General features: G+C 42.8%; 1 protein-coding gene and 1 long non-coding RNA gene across 2 annotated transcripts; both read right to left on the bottom strand.

The window, feature by feature from the left end:
* Positions 1 to 4,071: 4,071 nt before the first annotated feature.
* LOC124282669 lies at positions 4,072 to 8,931 on the bottom strand. The gene is made up of 4 exons (XR_006900215.1): positions 8,789 to 8,931; positions 6,565 to 6,736; positions 4,636 to 4,719; positions 4,072 to 4,160 (listed from the first exon to the last, which is right to left on the bottom strand). It is a non-coding gene; the product is annotated as an uncharacterized LOC124282669 (long non-coding RNA).
* Positions 8,932 to 13,630: 4,699 nt separating this feature from the next.
* On the bottom strand, positions 13,631 to 19,535 carry LOC124282658 (histidine N-acetyltransferase-like). Its single transcript, XM_046718688.1, has 5 exons — positions 19,472 to 19,535; positions 16,480 to 16,654; positions 15,341 to 15,574; positions 14,495 to 14,635; positions 13,631 to 14,208 (listed from the first exon to the last, which is right to left on the bottom strand). The coding sequence occupies exons 2-5, from the start codon at positions 16,645 to 16,647 to the stop codon at positions 13,819 to 13,821; spliced, it is 933 nt and encodes a 310-aa protein (XP_046574644.1). The 5' UTR covers positions 16,648 to 16,654; positions 19,472 to 19,535; the 3' UTR covers positions 13,631 to 13,818.
* Positions 19,536 to 21,963: the final 2,428 nt, after the last annotated feature.

Raw genomic sequence — 21,963 nt, 5'->3', positions numbered from 1 at the left:
ATGTTCCGGTTTTCGAGATAAAAGTGTTCTGATTAAGGAAATAAAATGTTTGTGTAGTCATTTCGAGATAAAGAATATATTGGAATACCTGACATTTAAACCAGCCTTTATTGATATGATTAATGCATTCAGTTTTATGTCCACATCAACTGACTTACACGAGTGTTAGTATAGCTGATCTGTGTACACTTGCTGTCTTGCTGTCCCGGTAAAACCACTGAATTTCATAAGAAGTGATTTTTTTTCGACTGGAAGCATGCCAGTACTTAACTCAAACAAATCAAGGAAGTGAATTATTTTATTGTGATAACAGTGATTATGGGATTTGATTGCAATGTGCGTGGTTACAAACCAGTTACAAGCAACCTTTTGGTTGTTTCGTGCGATAATGTTGTATTGCTGTATTGTTCGCACAGGGCAGCGACAAGGAAGTACAGCATTGTATCAGGTTTATGTTTCCTTATCACCCAGTGAATAGATCCTCGTTCCTCGACTGACTCTAGTGTAAAGTGTGTCTCCATCAAAGTGAGTGAGTCAGTATGGTTTTACGCCGCTTTTTAGTGAGTATAGTTTTACGCCGCAATATTCCAGCAATATCACGGCGGGGGACACCAGAAATGGGCTTCACGCCGCTTTTAGCAATATTCCAGCAACATCACGGCGGGAGATACCAGAAATGGGCTTCACACATTGTCCCCGGGTCTTCGGCGTGACGAGCGAACGCTTGTACCGCTACCCTCCATTAAAAGCAGTGGCGTTCAGACAAACACCGTTGAAGGAATTTGTGTCTCTGTGTGCTCCTTTCATAAGCACTTTGCGGATGTATCTAACCTTTGTAACTCGAAGTGTTCATGTAGATCCCTTCAACGTCGCCACAAGGATATTATATAGAGGATATTATGAGATTGCCCATGTCATATAATGTTTACGACACGAGTGCCTAAACGTTGGTATTTCCCGAGCGAGAGCGAGGGATATACCGATGTTAGGCACGAGTGTCGTAAACATAGTATTACATGGGCACGAATATAATATTCTATTTATTACCGAAGTCGTAAAATTGAGGAAAATATACCCAAATCTACTTTCAAACACAGGCTGGCTACCCGCCGTCGCCGCTTGTAGGACGCAACGTCATAGAAGAAACGTGACGTCATAGCATTGTTCATGACGTCATGTCACCATGACAAAGTGATATTTTGCCCCAGGGCATCGTATGAAAAATATGAACCCCGATAATTTCGCCCTCGTAGGTAATAAAGGTATTTACGCTACTTGTTCAATCGATAGAGTTAGAGTAACTATGCACTTATACCCGTCGGGTTAGTGATGTATACTGGCGTGTTTATAGAGGAGAGGCCGGCGGGTCGGTAGCCGTCATTACAATGAATGGTTAAAGGGTTCGCTCGACACGCGAAAGATCCGGCTCGATTCCCACACATAATAGGTACAATGTGTGGCACTTGGGGTTAGCCGGCGGGTATATCTTGAATAAAAGGCTCAACAATACCGCCGTCATGTAGCTGAAATATTGCCGTGCGTGGCGTTAAACAACAACAACAACAACAACAACAGTAGCAGCAGAAACTTGCTCCATGTCTAGCAGAAGCAGAAATTTATGATGAACTTTTCACTGAAGGAATGGAAAATCGCCTTCAAGGCCACATACGAATTATCAAAATAAAATTTTAGAATTTGAATATAAGATCCGCAGTTGATTCCGGATATTTTAGAAATATTGCTACTGATGTATAATGTTAGCAATCTTCCAGCTGTTGAATCCTAGTTAAGATACGATGACGTACATCAACCAAGTCAGCGGGCCTGACCACCCGATACCCCGAGTCGCTTCTTTCGATACGACAAGCACGGGACGCTAAATGCCAGTTCTAACCTGCATCTTCACGGGTCCTTTGGGGGAATCGAACCCGGTCTCCAGCGCGACGAGCGAACGCTTTAAGCTTTAAGACATGATGGAGTGCATGTACGACGATGCCTTATTGGCAACAGTCGGTTTACTCCTGAACATCCGCTTAAACCTAGGGGTGAAACGGTGAGGTGAGGTGAAATAGGGTTTAACGTCGTACTTGAGAATATTTCGCTCATATGATGTCGTGCATGCATGTGTATGTGTATGTGCGGCTGCTTGTACTAGCCAAGACTGGAGCTGGTTTTATAGTGCTAGCTCACTGAGATACCATGCCGCAGTGAAGCATGAATACCCCACTCAGACACATTATACTGACTCCGAGCCGACCAGTCCTTGATGTACCCATTAATGCCGAGCGCCAGGCAGGGACCAACAAGTACCATATTTTAATGTCTTTTGGTATGACGCGGTCGGGAATCGAACCCGCGACCTTCCGCTCTCCGGGCGGACGCTCTAACCACTACTCCACGGAGGCGGTCAGGGGTGAAACGGTATACCGCGGTATTAGTAGAACCGGGTATTTTGCCTTCGGTTCGGTATACCGTAATGTAAATCCATTGCAACTGAAAAATCCACATTGTCAAGCAAAATATGAGAATTGATGCATATACACGTGTCAATATTCGGGGGGCGTCCCAAAAGTAGTCGGCCTTACTATATTTTCGATGTCCAATGTTCGAAAAGCTTTCATTTTACTTCGAAGGAATCATTAGCAAAGCCATATCCAAAATCTCACATATGTGAGTAATGTGGTTAACGAGATATTAGTCATCACTACACATTGGGGTATGACTGACTGACTGAGTTTGGTTTTACGCCGCTTTTAGCAATATTCCAGCAACATCACGGCGGGGGACACCAGAAATGGGCTTCACACATTGTACCCATGTGGGGATTCGAACCCGGGTCTTCGGCGTGACGAGCCAACGCTTTAACCACTAGGCTACCCCACCGCCCCTTTTTGGGGTATGATATTTCTTAAAAATTGCAGAAAGTGAAAAACGACCTGTCATTTTGTACCTCTTGGATAATGGTATGCCCTCAGATAATATCATATTAAATATGTTCAGTATAGTATTGGATGACTTCCCGTCATATTCAACATTCAAAGATTTCGATTGCTTGATGTATATTTAGACCGGGCTGTTTTTAAAGGACACCCCCATTTTAAACATTGTGTCCAGAAATTGAAGCTGGCACTGTTTACAATATACTGAGTGCTGACACTTTAGAATAAGTTATGTCCTGAATGGGGTTGGGTAGTGTCTCCAAAACAAGCTCTTTCGGTAAACATCATGGGGTGGTGGGTGTGGGGGTGGTGGGGTGTGGGGTGTCACTTTAACAAGCGATTGTAGTTTCAACTTGCATTTTTATCCTCTTTAATATCTACATTTGATTCTAGAGGACTTCTGCCTATCTCAATCACACAAAATGTTTCTTGCATATTTTGTTTCCTGAAGCGATGCATTTATTGCAGATTTTGCGTTTTGAGGGGGGCTACCAAGATACAGAGTAAAACCAAACGGGGATTGTGAGGCTGGAACATGGCAAAAGCAATCTGCTTGAGGTTGACAGATAATATGTAGACAAATAAAACATAAAAACCGCTGCATTTGTAGAATGTTCTAGGTGAGGCTGACTACCTTTGGACGGCCCTCGTAGACGGGGTGGTATGTCTGTCAAGAATACATGCAACTTTTGTTTGCTGATGCTATGACATCGTGATACTGAGTGAGTGAGTGTGGTGTTACGCCGCTTTTAGCAATATTCCAGGAACATCATGACGGGGGCCTCCAAAATGGGCTTCACATTGTACCCATGTGGAGAGCCTGAGTCGAACCCGGGTCTTCGGCGTAACAAGCGAACGCTTTAACCATTAGGCTACCCCACCGTTGTCATTTTCCCGTGACGTCAGTGTAGACGTTTTACAATTATTCACATTTATACTGATACTATGCATACATACAGCTATAAACGCGCCGATGTGGTTGCCTGTTGGTTAAAGCGTTAGTTCGTCAAAGCATTCGTTCGTCACGCCGAAAACCCGGGTTCGAATCCCCACTCTGAAACAATGTGTAAAGCTAAAAGCTAAAGCCTTAGTTACTCTCTACAGCTTGAACCTTCATTTACTACCCTTGTACGTATGTTAAATGCTTTATTCAGCTGTGACGGACACAGCGGCTGCTGAGTACAGACTTCTGGGTGCGTCCTTCACCTTATTCCCCTGCGTCTGAAAAAGAAGAAATGTGTGCAGGAATAATACAAAATATTCATTTATGCTGACTTTAATACTTTCTGGTTTAGATTCCGGGTTAGTGTGAGTGAGTGAGTGAGTATGGTTTCACGTCGCTTTTAGCACCATTCCAGCAACATCACGGCTGGGGACACCAGAAATGGGCTTCACACATTGTACCCATGTGGGGATTCGAACCCGGGTCTTCGGCGTGATGAGCGAACGCTTAGACCACTAGACTACCCCACCGCCCCCGATTCCGGGTTAGAAGAGGAGGGGTTAAAGTGTTTGAAAGTACAAATGTTCCCATACTGTCCAGGGTTGCTTAGCAAACTTAGATTGGGTCGTTGGTGAATATCTGACAAAAACAACACTGCAGTGACGTGGTGTTCCCTTATTTGTTTCCCTCAGTATATTTTCATTTTTTTTCTTTATATTTGTCCTGCACTGTGAACACAAGAAGCACCCTTACCAGGAAAATCAGCGTTTCTTTCCGTGATGAGGTTTCTGTTTGCGTACTGTATTGCGTCCTCGTCCGGCTCGACGGCAACCGCATCTGCCAAGAAGGAAACATCCGGGTTATTATCATACCATATTCGGGGTACAACTAATCCGCTTTGAATTACGGACAGTTTAGGCAGAGGTAATTATCCGTGTGAGGCAAGGGGGTTTACCTTACTTAGTTGTCGTATCAAGAAGTGAAAATAGTGAAAAAACAAAGAATGATTTCACAGTGTTTTGTTTTTTTATAATCGCTTTACATGCGCAAAGTGTCCGAACAACACTGCACAAGCACGTCTGTGACATGTTTGTTTGTCTGTGGAAGTGTGTGTTCCATGCATGCATCTGCGTGTAGCTACAGGATTGACAGTGAATGTGTGCATGCGTGCGTGTATGTGTGTACCGTGCGTATATTTGCCTGTAGTTACAGGAGGCACAGTGTGTATGCGCGTGTGCGCGCGTCTGCCTCTGTGTGTAGATGTGTGTATCTGAGTGTTACATACATGCCTGTGCGTGTAGTTACATAGTAGACAGTGTGTATGTGCGTGTGCGCGACAGCGTCTGTGTGTAAATGTGTGTATCTGTGTACGTGTGTGTTCCATACATGCATGTCATAATGTATTGTACTGTGAAGCATTTCGAGTCGGGGGTCATCTCTAATTTTTTTTTTTTCTTAACATCTTTAATCCTCGCTAAGACACTAGGGTCTGTGATCTTATCGCCAACACACAAAGTCAGCTATCTAACCCGCTCAGTCACGACTGCTTCCACACAACAGAAGTCTGACAACTGGTATTGTAAATCACGTACTTTGTGTCCCCCTCTGACAAGTACACGGCACCCATGGCCAGCGCTATGATGAACACACTATGCCTTTTAGTGGTCATATAGCACATGTTATTTCTGGGATTACACTTTCTCAGTACAGTGTCGATTCTAGCTGACTTTGTGTGCTGGCGATTAGGTGCCTTACTGAGTTTATGGGTTCGAATCCCGGGTGAGACCCGACAAAATACTAGAATTTTAACTGGGAAAGTGTAATCCGAAATATAACATACGTTACATCTGATTACTGTTCCCAAGACATGAGAGGACAATACGTCATTACACCCACACACAAACGAGCGGTGTGAGTGTGTTGAGCTTAACGCCGACGGGATAATGGCATGTCAGCTCAGATTGATCGTTTGTTGTCAGCAATATTCCATCTGTATGCCGGCGCTCTGTGAACTGTCGAGTCTGGACCAGACAAGCCAGAGATTGACATCATCAGCATCCGTCTACGCAACTCAGATACGATGACATAACGACAAAGCATCTGATGTTTAACGTCACACGAACGTCATATAAAGTTAAATTGACAAAAGCACTAGATGTATCGTGTCAACCAAGTCAGCAAGCCTGACCACCCGATCCCGTTAGTCGCCTCACATGACAAGCATGGCTGCCTGAAGATCAATTCTAACCCGGATCTTCACGGGTTGCATGTCATCTCAGCGGAGTGGGGACGCCAAATCACAGCACGTTTACCACTGGTACAATCTGTATACGAGTATGGCACTGACAGACCTTACGTCACAAACGACACGAATCGGTTGAATACGCAATGCCATTTTACACTTACCAGATTGGTACACAAAGTCTCTGGTCTAGATTACCAGTTGTCCGACTTCCATTTTTTATGGGAGCCGCGATGGTTGAGTGGGTTAGGCGGCTGACTTTGTGTGCTGGCGATTAGGTGCCTGACTCTGAGAGTTCCAATGCCGGATGGGACTCCAACAAAAGTACTAGAATATGTTCTTTACTGAGAAAGTGTAATCCCAAACATAACATTTGTGACACGAATCGGGTGCCAAAACACATAAGCGATCCTCATAGTCTAATAAATAGGTCTCCTTACCTCTTTTCCAAAAGCGACGACGACGACGATAGTAGTAGACGGGGCTGGGCGGGTACGGTTGATTTACCACGATAACATGACGACGACGTCGGCGACGGAAAACGCGAAACAAGAAAGACGAGGTCGGCGCCGCTAGAATGAAGACCAGGAGAAAGACGCACACAGGACGCATCTGCAAAATGACGGCATGTTGTTCAACAGTACTTAAAAACCATAGAATCTCCATGAAATTTGTCTACATACAATAAATTATGGATTCAGAAAGTATTTATGTATTCTCTCCTAATTCAAACATGAAGTTATTTCTCTTCTTTCATGTCCATGGCTTATTTCTACAATATAATATATTATATCTAACAGTAATAGTAAGCGTGTATCATCCACGAGACGAGGCGAGGCACAGGCATTTTGTTGTCAATATAATTAAGCTCTTCTGTTCGTTTAATCACATGTACTTGAGTTATATGCTATTTCACATGTATTCAATACCCAGTCTATTACTGGGCAGCATTTTCCCGCAACACTAAGATTACAAACAGCCACGACACATCAAGTTCATAATGTGAGAATGCATTATGCTGTTATATAAGCGTCGTTTGTTTGTTGTTTAACGCCGCAGGCAGCAATATCCCCGTTATATGACGGCGGTCTGCAAATACTCGAGTCTGGACAATCCAGTGATTGACATCTTGAGCTTCGATCAACGCAGCTGCGATACGATGCAATTTTTAGGTACTCTAGTACATGTACATGAAAGTGGTAGACACCGCGTACACTAAATCATGGTAGGACTCTCAACAAATTTCTAAGTTTGAGATATATTTAAAGTCAGTTTTGTGTATCCTTTTTGGGACTTATTACAGTTGAAATAAAATGTTATACAGTGTAATTACTTTAGAACATGTTTTCAATAAATCAGTATCATCATCACAATCATCATTATTATTTTTGTTAATTAAACCCTTGAAGATCCGGGTAAGAATTGATCTTCAGTAACCCATGCTTGTCGTAAGAGACGACTAAAGGGATCGGGTGGTCAAGCTCGCTGACTTGGTTGAAGCATGTCATCATATCCCAGTTGCGTAGACCGATGCTCGTGATGTTGATCACTTGATTGTCTGGTCCAGACTCGGTTATTTACAGACCGCCGTCATACAGCTGGAATATTGCTGGGTGCGGCGTAAAACTAAACGCCGTCAAAATATTGCTGGGTGCGGCGTAAAACTAAACTCCTTCACTCACTCACTGGTCTAGACTCGATTATTTACAGACCGCCGCCATACAGCTGGAATATTGCTGGGTGCGGCGTGAGACTAAACTCCTTCACTCACTCACTGGTCTAGACTCGATTATTGACAGACCGCCGTCATACAGTTGGAATATTGCTGGCTGCGGCGTAAAACTAAACTCCTTCACTCACTCACTGGTCTAGATTCGATTATTTACAGATCGCCGCCATACAGCTGGAATATTGCTGGGTGCGGCGTAAAACTAAACTCCTTCACTCACTCACTGGTCTAGATTCGATTATTTACAGACCGCCGTCATACAGCTGGAATATTGCTGGGTGAGGCGTCAAACTAAACTCCTTCACTCACTCACTGGTCTAGATTCGATTATTTACAGACCGCCGTCATACAGCTGGAATATTGCTGGGTGCGGCGTGAGACTAAACTCCTTCACTCACTCACTGGTCTAGACTCGATTATTGACAGACCGCCGTCATACAGTTGGAATATTGCTGGGTGCGGCGTAAAACTAAACTCCTTCACTCACTCACTGGTCTAGACTCGATTATTTACAGATCGCCGCCATACAGCTGGAATATTGCTGGGTGCGGCGTAAAACTAAACTCCTTCACTCACTCACTGGTCTAGATTCGATTATTGACAGACCGCCGTCATACAGCTGGAATATTGCTGGGTGCGGCGTAAAACTAAACTCCTTCACTCACTCACTGGTCTAGATTCGATTATTGACAGACCGCCGCCATACAGCTGGAATATTGCTGGGTGCGGCGTGAGACTAAACTCCTTCACTCACTCACTGGTCTAGACTCGATTATTGACAGACCGCCGTCATACAACTGGAATATTGCTGGGTGCGGCGTAAAACTATACGCCTTCACTCACTCACTGGTCTAGACTCGATTATTTACAGACCGCCGTCATACAGTTGGAATATTGCTGGGTGCGGCGTTAAACAACAAACAAAACAGACTTACCTTCAACTTGGGACTTGGCAACACTCAATAGTCTGGAAGCGAAATTTGCTATTACTATATACCCCCGAACCCGGACCTGTGATGTGTTGAAACATCCATTACTCATCAGTTAATGTTTGTGAGCCAGGTGATATCACGGAAAGTCACCCTTTCAATCTTTCACGATCACCGATGACAGGTGCGTGAAGCACGGGTGTCGGATACATTATGGGGCATTAGAAAACAGCTGTTGGGGTGTATCGGGAGCTTGGCAGTGGGACGATGATACCATGTGATGGAGACATCAGGTGGAATACAAACCAATGAGATCTGGTTTGGGGAAAAATCAGCGACATCATCTCAATATTTGCCAGACATAACCAGCACCTGTTACATTGTTTTGGAAACAGAAACAATTGACACTGAATATGTGTCTCTGGTTGTCTGTGAGGCTTTCACAGTTCCATCCTGTAACATCCTGATATCCCCCTCCCCCTCCCCAATAATCCCCGCTCCACACTACCCGCCGGGCAAGCCATGATACAGCCTTAGGAATGGACAGGGTGCGTGATTTGGTCGTTAACATTATGTAATCGTGTAGCAGCTGAAATTATACCACCAGATCAACAAATTTGTAGTGTTGTTACACATTACGATGTAACCGATCACTTACAAAACTTGAAAAATTGTATATATATGTTAGTGAATGAGTTACATTTTACCCGCATATGAGTCTATTACAGCAAAATAATGCCGGGCGGGGTGGTGGGGGGTGGGGGTTTGGTTGTTTGTCTCCAGAAATGGGCATCACACATTGTACCCATGTAGGGAATCAAATATGGTAGAACGACGAAATCTGTATCTTTCGAATAGTTCATCGTCGCTATACATTTCCATACGGTTGAAACGATTCATGAAATCCTCTGAATATGCAATCTATTTCTCTTAGAACGAAGCCGACGAACGAGTCGAGTTACTTCAGCCATCTTTACTGCTACAAGCAGTCTTAGGACTTAAGATCAATTTTGATCTGAGACTTTAGATTTTCTTAAAGATCGACCTTCGTGATCCCCGATTTAAGACTAAATTTAGTCTTCAGTCTAAATTTTAAGAGTTAAGACAAAATGTGGACTTAAGACACTTTCATGTTCCCGGGAGCCGGGCCTTCGGCGTGACGAGCGAACGATATAACCACTTGGCTGCACCGATCTTAATGTATATGCTATGCAGGGGCGGATACAGCTTTTTGAGAAAGGGTGGGTGCACACTTCATTTTCACGAGAGTTTCAATGGTCATTTAATAAACTTTCAGGACTAAACGGTGCGCGCACCCCCACCCCCACCCCTCTAAACCAGCGTATGTTGTGACAACGTTGTACACAGTAGTGTATTCATAGATGCTAACGTACCATTATAGAGAAGATAAATCATCAAAACGTGTATGAAGTTACTGAGTGATTAAGTTTAATTCATTCACGCCCGATTCTTTAGAATCATCCTCATTAATGTATATTGGTCGTAAGAGGCGACAAAATAAATCGGCTTGTCAGGCTGAGCGACTTGGTTGATTTCATGCCATCGGTCACATGATTGTCAGGTACAGTTTCGATTATGTACAGGTCGCCGTCATTTGGCTGGAACATTGCTGACTACGGCATCAAGCAACACAACACCCTTCACACTACTCCTCGACTGTTCACATTATGACCTTTACCCTATACATATTTTCGTCATTTTAACGCTCACATTCTGTAACTCTGTGCCCTGCTTCAAAAGTACCTTTCTGGAAATTGTTTTGTAAAAAACTGGAACCAGAAAATACTCGGAAAAATATACTTTCACAACCCTTTAATCAAAATGGAGTGTTTTCTAAGTATTGTTATAAGGTAAAAATGCATCCCAAAACCATGAGAGAATTACATCAGATTCGTATTTAGATTTGCAGGTTTGCTCAGGAGTCATAGCGGTTAGGCACGGTATGGAGACGGAAAGTTTCCATAGAATGGCGTTTAGCCGTTACGTCAGTATGCAGAAACTGCTGAAAAATGTATATTGGGTTTAAAATTATGTGTCGCTCCTCATTTAAACCCCCACAATAGATTACATATAGATCACATGCCATGTTAACTAAATATCGTGTAATATGTGTTATGATATGTGTTATGAACCGTTACTCGTGATACAGACTGTCCACCATCCCAACACACAATCCCGTGATAATTGTAATGAGTCCTCCAGTTACAATCTCGAATCCCCACATGGGCACAATGTGTGAAGTCCATTTCTGGTGTCCCCCGCCGTGATGTTGCTGGAATATTGCTAACAGCGGCGTAAAACCAAACTCAGTCAGTCAGTCAGTCCAGTTACAATCAAGGACTTAATTACCTGTTGCATATGTTTCATTGGGAACAGACCGTGACTAAAACACATTCACACATATAGCCTGAAAGGTAAGCTGTGTTGAAACAGCCACCCAGCTCAGTACGTGTGATGTAGCGTGACTCCCGGCAGTGAGAAATGTACAGTTGGTGTTCACACTCCAGTACAGAAGAGATGAGTGTTGGTGAAGCATCACTAAAGTGATGCACTCAAGTTTTGGTCAATCTAATATCAAGCATGCTAATATGACAATGCCAGATCTATGTACAGTGTTGGACAATACATGTACATGGTACCTTATATTCCCGTCCTCGTGCTGTCTTGCTTTAGACAGCGTGAAAATATCGCAATATCATCCTGGCGTCTCTATACGGAAGAGTCAAGTTTGTTTCTCCACGCAGTTGAAGACGTATCTGTTGTCGACAAACAGGCGGACATGTGTAGAGGTAATAAGCGAGTGAGTATGGTTTTACGCCGCTTTGTGAATACACCAGCAATATCACGGCGGGGGACACCAGAAATGGGATTCACACATTGTACCCATGCATGTAGGGAATTGAACCAGGGTCTCGGTGTGACAAAGCTTGAACCACTAGGCTACACCATTGCCTCATTGTCGTGGTATATAAAACAAACACTTAAGTTTGTGGAAATTGAAAGAATGGCGGGTGTTACACGTACAACAGAATATTTTACCGATAACGCGAACACCCGGTGTCCTACTCCAGACTGACCATTACCGCTTTACATTTACAGAGAATCAACAAATATATTTATTAATATGCAATAAATGGAAACAAGTTCAATTACCTTTTAAGCTCATATTTCTCCAGTGACCTATGTATTATTGCTATGTTAAATGTCATGTTCGTTTTCATCATGTTTACATTTTAGCATCGTGTGTGTTCATCATAGATCCCCTTATCTTCAGGTAATATTACTATTTGATGGATTATTCAAAAGGCTCATTATAAAATGTAGCAAATTTTGACTATTCCCCCACGACATGCGAGTCCGTCTAACTGTATTCTCAGCAAGGCGAGTGCCAAGTACATTATCAAAGCACCAGTGAAGATTGGGAACAGAATTTGTCTATATAGGAACCCATGCTTGTCTAACCTGGGATATCCGGCCGTGAAGATTCGGGTCAGAATTGATCTTCAGTAACCCATACTTGTCGTAAGAGGCGACTAACGGGATCGGGTGGTCAGGGATGCTGACCTGGTTGACACATGTCATGGAATTCCAACTTATCGATGATCATGCTGTTGATCACTGGATTGCCTGGTCCAGATTATTTACAGCCCACCCCATAAACCTGAAATATTGCTGAGTGCAGTAACAAACAAACAAACAAAGGCTGTTGTTTCAATAGTGCCATGCAATCTTCTGGATCATGTGCTTTAAGATCCAGTCAGTGTCTCCCCCAATACTTATTTTTATTATAGGATACTTATATAGCGCACATATCCAGGCAACTAGTGCTTGCTCAAGGCTGTTATCATATAACCGTAGATATTCCGGCGATGAGTAATTAAGTTCAACACCCTTTGATCAGTATTCCAGTTATATCCCAGACCATCGCTGACTTGGTGCTAGGTGTCCAATCCTTGGGAATGTCGGTCAAGATACGTTGATGCACCAATTAGCGACGCCGGCTGTAATGGTTTGCCTGAATACGCAGCCTTGTTGAAAGCTGCCAAAACGTAACGAATTCGGGATTCGAACGTGATCTAGCAGCTCGCTCTTACACCTGTCAGCGGCGTGGACAAAGACCATGGTTTAGACTACCACTTGTCGGACTTCCGATTTCGTGGCCTTGGCGGCTGAGTGGGTTCCATACACCTTCTGTACTTGCGGTCTGGTGAGTACAGGGTTCGAATCCCGAGGTGTACCCCACCCCCACCCCACCAACACATACCTAGTCGCCACACACAAGCAATACCACCACCAAAACAACAACCCAACATCCCCAAAAGTTTGTAAATACTGTATTCTCAAATATAAAATTTGTTACAACTGTAAGAACAGCCTCGTGCGCCTTGGTACCGACCGAGCAAAGCAGTCCGTTCCTGGCGTGGTTTCTTGTATGGTCGGTCAAATTTCGATTAGAACCGAGAAGATCTGGGTTAGAACCGAGAAGATCCGGGTTAGAACCGAGAAGATCCGGGTTAGAATCGATCTTCAGTAACCCATGTTTGTCGTAATAGGCGACTAACGGGATCGGGTGGTCAGGCTCGCTGACTTGATTGACACATGTCATCGGTTCCCAATTGCGCAGATCGATGCTCATGCAGTTCATCACTTGATTGTCTGGTCCAGACTCGATTATTTACAAACCGCCGCCATATAGCTGGAATATTGCTGAGTGCGGCGTAAAGCTAACCTCACTCACTCACTCACTTCCATCTCAATTACTAACGGTCTTGCGTGATATAGCCGGATACCTTGACCATACAACAGATTCACTCACTCACGTAAGGTACCGATAGAGTTTAATAATCTGTGCAAAACGCCCTTGTTGTTACCATACATACATACTTGTGTGTATATGTATTTACTAGTGAAATACACCGACCATCTAAACTCCACCAATCCAGTCAGCCCAATCCAGGTCGGAAACATGACATAGGATGAAAACAAAGAGCATCACCGCAACTCAAGCTTCACATTTAACTAGGGTGGAAGTCTTCCTCAAAGAACTGTAAACTTTTAAAAGGGTTGTCCATCACATGCAACTCAAGACGTTCATACAGCCTGAAGATCACCGATGATTCCAACGTCATATCACAGTACGTCAACAGGTGCACGTTGTCCGAGCTTAAACCCTTCAACGCCAACACATGGCTGTACAAGTGTTTCTCCAGTTCGGAGTCGTCGCCGCTACCATAGATTTCCAGATGCAATGAAATCCCCGCAGGGACCCTAATCACCAGCCCAATAGTGAGGAAACCTTGGCCTTCCTCCAAGTCTTGGCTAATGAAAATAACCGGCTTCTGTCTGTCAATGTGACGTATATTTTCGGCAATCGGTCTCAAATGCCAACTGTTGATAGCGACGCGACCCGTGAAGATCCCGGGTAGAATAGGTCTTCAGCAACCCATGTGCTTGCCATAACAAGGCGACTATCTTGTCGTAAGAGGCGACTAACGGGATCGGGTGGTCAGTTTCGCTGACTTGGTTGACAAATGTCATCGGTTCCCAATTGCGCAGATCGATGCTCATGCTGTTGATCACTGGATTGTCTGGTCCAGACTCGATTATTTACAGACCGCCGCCATATAGCTGGAATATTGCTGAGTGCGGCGTAAAACTAAACTCACTCACTCACTCACTGATAGCGACGCGGTCCCATGGAAACAAATATTTCATAAGACTTTTGTTTTGGAAGAGGTCACAAAAATCTTGAGATGATATCTGTTTTGTTTGACTTCTAACAGTTGTTTTCTCAAGGACTTCTTGTATGTTGAAACTGTGGTAGAACAATGCCTGCAGATAAAGGAAATACGGTTATTCGTCTACTGCTCCAATAGTATCGGTTTCGGTGATTATGGAGATCATTATTCTCTGGTGTTTACGTTGCCGTCCATTTGTCTCAGAAGATTGGACATATTGTTTTCGGTGAAATATAAAAGGTGTGTTGCTGTGGTAACTGTTTCCTACCTAGAGTGAGTGAGTGAGTGAGTGAGTGAGTGAGTGAGTGATGAGTGAGTGAGTGAGTGAGTGAGTGAGTGAGTGAGTGAGTGGAGTGAGTGAGTGAGTGAGTGAGTGAGTGAGTGGAGTGAGTGGAGGAGGAGTGAGTGAGTGAGTGAGTGAGTGAGTGAGTGAGTGAGTGAGTGAGTGAGTGAGTGAGTGAGTGAGTGAGTGAGTGAGTGAGTGAGTGAGTGAGTGAGTGAGTGAGTGAGTGAGTGAGTGAGTGAGGAGGAGTGAGGAGTGAGTGAGTGAGTGAGTGAGTGAGTGAGTGAGGAGGAGTGAGGAGTGAGTGAGTGAGTGAGTGAGTGAGTGAGTGAGTGAGTGAGTGAGTGAGTGAGTGAGTGAGTGAGTGAGTGAGTGAGTGAGTGAGTGAGTGAGTGACAATATTTCAGCAATATCATGAATAAATCAAGTTATAGATTTATACTAACTAATAATTCAGGTTGCATTAGTGAGTTTGACTTTAAGCAAAACAAGCACAGCAGCTTTGGGTTTTCTTACCCGTTCCAATATAAGTTTGTTTCTGGCCCGGAAAGATACATTCTCCCTGTATTTTGTGTTAGCCGTTAAGCTACAGGCAAAGCTGTTAACCACTGGATGTCCTGTGAAGTCCTTTTCTATTTGCTTCCGTAGTTTCATTAGAAGACCTTGACCTTGATACTCCTCGTGTACACGAGCTGACCTCATCATCAACGTTTGACCTCCATTGATCTCACAAACGGCCTCAAACGCTATCTGTGGGGCAAAGAATGATTCGGCATCAGTCGTCTTGTTTCACCGTCGACTAATAATCTGACTTGTTTTGAGTGAGTACGGTCTACGCCGCTTTAAGCAATATTCCAGCAATATCACGGCGTGGGGTCACCAGAAATGGGCTTCACACATTGAACCCATGTGGGAATCGAACCCGGGTCTTCGGTGTCATGAACGAACGCTTTAACCACTACACTATATATATCACGATGTGTCTGCAGTTGGGAGGGTGTCGGGGCGGGGAAGTCTGAAGTGGCGCCTGTTGTTTACCACTTTGGTGATACCTACTAGCACAGGTATGGGACTGACAGATGGTTGACCCGTGAAGACCGGGGTTAGAAATGGTCTTCAGTAATCCATACTTGTCGTAAGTGGCGACTTGTGGGAATACTGTGATTTGACTTGGTTGAAGCATGTCACTGTTTCTCAGGTGCGTAGGTCGATGCTCATGATGTCAATCACTTGATTGTCAGGTCCAGACTCGATTATTTACAGACCGCCCTGGTATAGCTGCATTTTTGCGGAGAATGCCGTTAAACACACAAACATTATTAAACGGTACACCAGAAAACATTAAGAAGGTCGCAATTAGTCGCCTCTTACGGCAAGCATGGGCTGCTGGGTTCCTGGGAACATGTCCAAGTATTTCTTCCAGCAATTGCAAGTGGTTGTCAAGCCTACGGGACACACATCTTCATAGCGAATTCTAATGTCTTAGACGCTGACTTGGTTGACCTATGTCAGTACCGATGCTCATGCTGTTGATCACTGAATTGTCGGGTCCAGACTCGATTATTTACAGAGTGCGGTGTTAAACAACAACCAAATAAACAAACAGACAAACAAGAAACACATCTTAGGTGACTAGGCCACCCATGACTACTTACCACTCTGCCTTCATACTCACACACATACAAGGTGAAATCCGGGTCCTGCGCCATGTCCGCGTACTGAGAGGGCAGGTAGTCAAGACCGAAGTAGACATGTCTGTTTATGTCCAGAACTGCATTGTAGTCTTCCAGTGAAGCACGTCGAACAATCACGCCATTATCCATTGTCGTTCTGTACACAGGACAAAGTAAGTCAGTGTTACCGATGGATCAGATCATCAATAGTAAGCTTTAGATGTTCCAGGGTCCCGATCCACAAACGTTCGTAACGTAACGTTATAGTTTATCATAGGTTTACGAATGTCGTAGCGCTACGAACGTTTTGTAGATCGGGACCCAGTGTTTTAGACAAATGTATAGTGAGTAAATGAGTTTGGTTTTACGCCGCCTTTAGCAGTAATGAATATTCCAGCAATGTCATGGCGGGGTATGCCAGAAATTATCTTCACACATTGTAACCACATGGGGAATCGAACGCGTGTCTTCGGCGTGACGAGCGAACGCTTTAACCACTAGGCTAAGACAAAATCCTGAGCGTATGCTCGTCTTAAACTAAACAGTCTATATTGGATGTGGGGCACTCTACTAACTGTCATACTTTCAGACACTTTCCATCAAGTACACTTGCCACAATTTCTTAAATAAACATAATTATCATACGTATCACAATACATAGTTTCTGTTGGCGGTCAGATACTTAACTTGTTTCCAGGTGTATGTATATATCGACTCGCTGTTAAGTAAACAGCGGAAACCGAGAAGCCACTTGGCCAACAATAATGTGCTTGTACGCATAATCCTTCGTGTTCCGCACATGCTAGTGTAGTTCTCATCCGTCATGCTGAAGACCCAGGTTCAATTACTCACATATGAACAATGTGTGAAGCCCATTTCTGGTGTCCCCCGTGATATTGCTGGAATATTGCTAAAAGCGGCGTAAAACCACACTCACTCACTCGCTTAGGATGAGATGACATAATCTAATCTAAAACCATCGCAAATAAAGACAAAATCACGAAATATGCCGCGATGATTAATGAACACATACAGCCGCATTTGTGGTGATACTCACAGCGAAAACAACCAGTTCGGTAATAAAGAAATATTACATACATAAGCTTTAAAAGACAGAGTGAGTGAGTTTGATTTTACGCACACATTGTACCCATGTGGGAAATCGAACCCGGGTCTTCGGCGTGATGAGCGAACGCTTTAACCACTAGGCTACCGAAAGTACTGTCGGAAATGCTAGAAAAATGCTTTTTGACTTATATTTAAAATTCAGAGGTATTACAGTTACTTAAATAACAAATATCACTTTAAGAAACATCTACCTAATGTAGACCGAGGGAATAAATTTTGAGACATGCCCTAAAATGCGTTTTTACTGATGAAAATACCAAAAACTTAGAAAAATAAGGGGTAGTGGGACGTTATTTGATACAAACATTAACTGCCTGTGTTACGTCATCAGCATGCACGGTATCGACAGGTGAAATTGACACCTGAGCACACGCTCGGGCGAGGGGTCATCTCAATAGATGTTTTCTTCAAAATGTTGAATATGTGTACGTATAGTATACGTATTGGTTATGTAAGGGATCATTTGTGTATGTGTGTTTGTTGTGAAATAAACATACGAATTACTGTACATTGGAAAGAATCCTATCACTTGTGCTATCTTATCGATTGATTGTAGAAATGTGCAACGTTTTAATAAATGTTTTGCATGTCAACAGTATATTTCATTGCAAAAATATGGATGTAATTCGGTCAGTTTAATCTAGTTGTGAACATTGGCCAAAGATTTAACGAAGTCACTGGTGTAGCTTCTTTAGAATATATATATTCTTCTTCTCCTAAAGTTTGTAGACCGCCCGTCTAAGTACTCCCTTGTCAAAGTTGTCAAGGATGGTTTTACGTCCCGGTTTTGCTTTTGAGACGGTCCCTGTCTTGTCTGATTTGTTTACAATATTGTAAACTTGTTGGTAAGACATACCAACAGCTCTACAAGTTCTGTATTAAACCATTTCTATACTAATGAAAGGTTTACCTCTGTCTTTTTCAAGCACAAAAAACTTATAAACCTTTGCAACAATCGTCTGCAAATAGTTGGCCATAGTGGACGCTGTGATAAAGATGTGCATGCATGACGGGAAACTTATTTATCAAGACTTAACATTTATATTAATATTTCTTCAATAAAGAAACGATAATTAAGTAAAGTAACACAAACATTCAACATTTATTTGTTTAAGAAAAACGTTAATTTATATTTTTACACCACCTGTATTATTAGCATAAATGTAAAGACTATTTCAGATTTCTGTTGTTGAACTCTGAAAAAATCTTAAGTTGTTGTTTTGGTACCAAATTCTCTCCTGTAAACTGCCCTTTAAATGCATGGGAATGTTAAATCAATTGAAATAAAAATTAGGTACACTATAGGTGAGTTGATATATTGACAACAAAGTACATTCATCACTTTTTTAAAGATATTAAGGCTAAAAAGCATTTTTCTAGCATTACCGACAGTACTTTAGGTGAAACTTCTCAACTCATTCCTGTCATCTGGATTCCCTCAACTGATGCCCCTGTGTGTAAGCAGCGTCTGATTTTATATGTAAACAATGTACGTGGTAACCGGTACCGCCCCTTGCTCTCGAGCCGTGGGTGTTCGGAAACAAGGGGCATGATCAAAAGAGATTATACCTTGATGTCCTACCTGTGTTGACGAATCTTCACTGCGGGTTTTCTACGCGCGATACTCGCCATCTTTCGTCACCATCTCGCGTCATTCCCTCACCTGATGTCCCTGTGTGCAAGCTATTTGTCTATTTTATATATCAACAATGAACGTGGCAACCGGTACCTTCCCCTTTGTTTCGAGCCGTGCACGTTTGGAAACATTGAACAAACGAGATTATACCTTGATGTCATACCTGTGTTGGCGAACCTACGCCGAGGGTTTTCTACGCGCGATACTCACCACTTTTCGTCACCGACTCGCGCCATTCCCATCGAGCGAAATCGATGATACATCGCGCATTGATACAGGTTGAAATCGCCCCATGTCAGAATGGTCTGAACAGGTGTAGGAAAAACGGCCACGGATCACACCCCACAGAACGGCCTCTGGTGTCAGGTTAAAACAGCCACGCACTCAGGACTATAAACCAGTTATTATGTCACTATAATAATAAACAAAGTCATCGCAAGATGTAACAAGGAATATTATTACTTTGTTTCAAGTTACACACACCAGACGCATAGTTATCTGTCAACTAACTCAGGACCAGAGAAATAACTTGTAGTAACTTCACCTGGATTATGGTGTATCGAGATCAAAACGTCCTTTACAGCAATCGACATGATGTCTTTATGTATAAAGTTGCACCTTTCTTTATTCACACACTAACTTTTTGAATCAATCAAGCACCATTAATCTAGACACGAAAGTCGACGTTACACGGGAGAAATGTACACAAAGACACACACCACATTTTCAATACCTATATGTGCATTGTTATTTCGTGTCAGCTCGCTATTGTCATGAAATTATACACACAATGCATGAAACTGAACGACCACATTAATTAAATCATATTATCTTTTTTATTCTTTGCAAATTTGATGACGCGTATGTCAAAGATTATGTCCCGTATCTAATAGGAAAGCGGAAATAATGTTCGAACGCCAAGTATAATGAATAGGGAAAACGTTTAGATTCATATGAATAGTGCAAATGATTAACTTTGTCATTGCTTCTAATATTTGGCCTGTGAAGTTTCTTTCATATGAAAAGCCATTTAGTATTTATTTGTTTCCCGGATCCCGGTTTTGGAGCAGTGTGTGCGTGCGTGCTCGCGCGCACACACATATCTCTTGAAGTCCAAAGGTAAGGAGTAAATACTCCTCAGGTAAATGTATTTCGTGGAAGATAGTGGGGGGTTGATTAACTTCAAACCAGTGTTTTTAAACCAGCGCAGAAGAATGACCAGAACCTGAGAACTTTGATTACTTACATGCCATCTACACAACCGGAAACATATAAAACGTACGACTAACTGGCGTGATCAAACCAAAATTTCAAATGAAAGGTAAATAGGTAAATCCAACCTCCCTCAGACTGACTGAAGATCGAGACTCAGAGGACATTAGCCAGAGATGGATTGATGTATTAATGAACAAAAAGAATTGTGTTCAGGTTAAGTCGCATTGGTAGCATCTGATAATGAAAGGGTCTGTAAATTTGCAGGACAATTACTTTAACGACGAGGAGTACTTGGTATTTATTTTCTTTTATTCAGCACCTTACAACTGTTTATGTGGACTAGAGGATACGGCGTCAAATCGGAGAGTGGAAAATCAGTGGTTCGATTCCCGATCGCGTCGTATCACATATATTGATACCATTTCCATGAAACTATGAGTACGTGTCAAGGTGACACTGACAACCAAACTGACATAAAGAAATAAGATATTTGTGTGTTGTATTGTATATCAGCTGTTAATTGTTGGGTCCTGAGACCATTTCCGAAAAACGTCTACATGTAAATAAATTAGTAGACTACATTAAAATATACTTCAAATTACATTTAAACCATCTGAAAAAGCAATATGTAAAATTATGGACTTCCTCATTGATAACGGGCGGTGGGGTAGCCCAGTGGTTAAAGTGTTTGCTCATCACACCAAAGACCCACTTCGATTCCCCACATTGGCACAGTGTGTGAAGCAAATTTCTGGTGTATCCTGTGATATTGCTGGAATATTGCTAAAAGCGGAGTAAAACTAAACTCACTCACTCACCTATTGATAACATCAATGTTAAATGCTGGGATTAAACATTTAGCTGACATAAGTTCAAGAGAATCCTTTGTTGTAGTATGCCAGATCGATGCTCACGATGTTAATCACAGGGTTGTGCCTCTTTTCATAGACACAGGCGAAATTTTCCTTCAAGAATACCATTGTTTGGTTTGTTTTTGGAAGAGGATCATGACAGGTCATGATAGGTGTATAATTAACATGCTGTAAAGTTTAGAACAGCTGGACACATACTTGCTAAAGGTACACAGATTTTGTTTGTTTGTTTAAACGCCACACTCCGCAATATTGCAGCTATTTGGCGGTGGTCTGTAAATAATCGAATCGAGAGCAGACAATACTGTGATCAATAGTATGAGCATCGATCTACGCTATTGGTATACGATGACATGTCAACCAAGTCAACGAGTCTAACCAGTCTAATCCCATTAGTCGCCTCTTACCACAAGCATGGGTTGCTGAAGATCAATTCTAACCCGCATCTATAAAATATACAAAAGTGCACTTGCAACAGCACATGATCCAGGTCAAAATTGATCTTCAACAACACATGCGTGTCGTAAGAGGCGACTAACCGGATTGGTGGTTAGACTCGCTGACATGGTTGACACATGTCATCATATCCCAGTTGTGCAGATCGATGCTCATGCC

The sequence above is a fragment of the Haliotis rubra genome, unplaced genomic scaffold, assembly GCF_003918875.1.
Source record: "Haliotis rubra isolate DU_JTF1 unplaced genomic scaffold, ASM391887v1 Scf109, whole genome shotgun sequence".
NCBI lineage: Eukaryota > Metazoa > Mollusca > Gastropoda > Lepetellida > Haliotidae > Haliotis > Haliotis rubra.
Note: the sequence above shows the minus strand (reverse complement) of the source record. Positions and strands in the feature narration are given on the sequence as shown.

What these genes read in the sequence shown, in the direction of transcription:
- LOC124282658 (XM_046718688.1), bottom strand. Translation starts at nt 16,647, where the DNA reads ATGGATAATGGCGTGATTGTTCGACGTGCTTCACTGGAAGACTACAAT. An exon ending in ACAAACTTATATTGGAACGG is followed by an intron (nt 14,636 to 15,340) that starts GTAAGAAAACCC and finishes CTTTATCTGCAG; the next exon opens with GCATTGTTCTACCACAGTTT. An exon ending in AATATTTGTTTCCATGGGAC is followed by an intron (nt 14,209 to 14,494) that starts CGCGTCGCTATC and finishes ATCTTCACGGGT; the next exon opens with CGCGTCGCTATCAACAGTTG.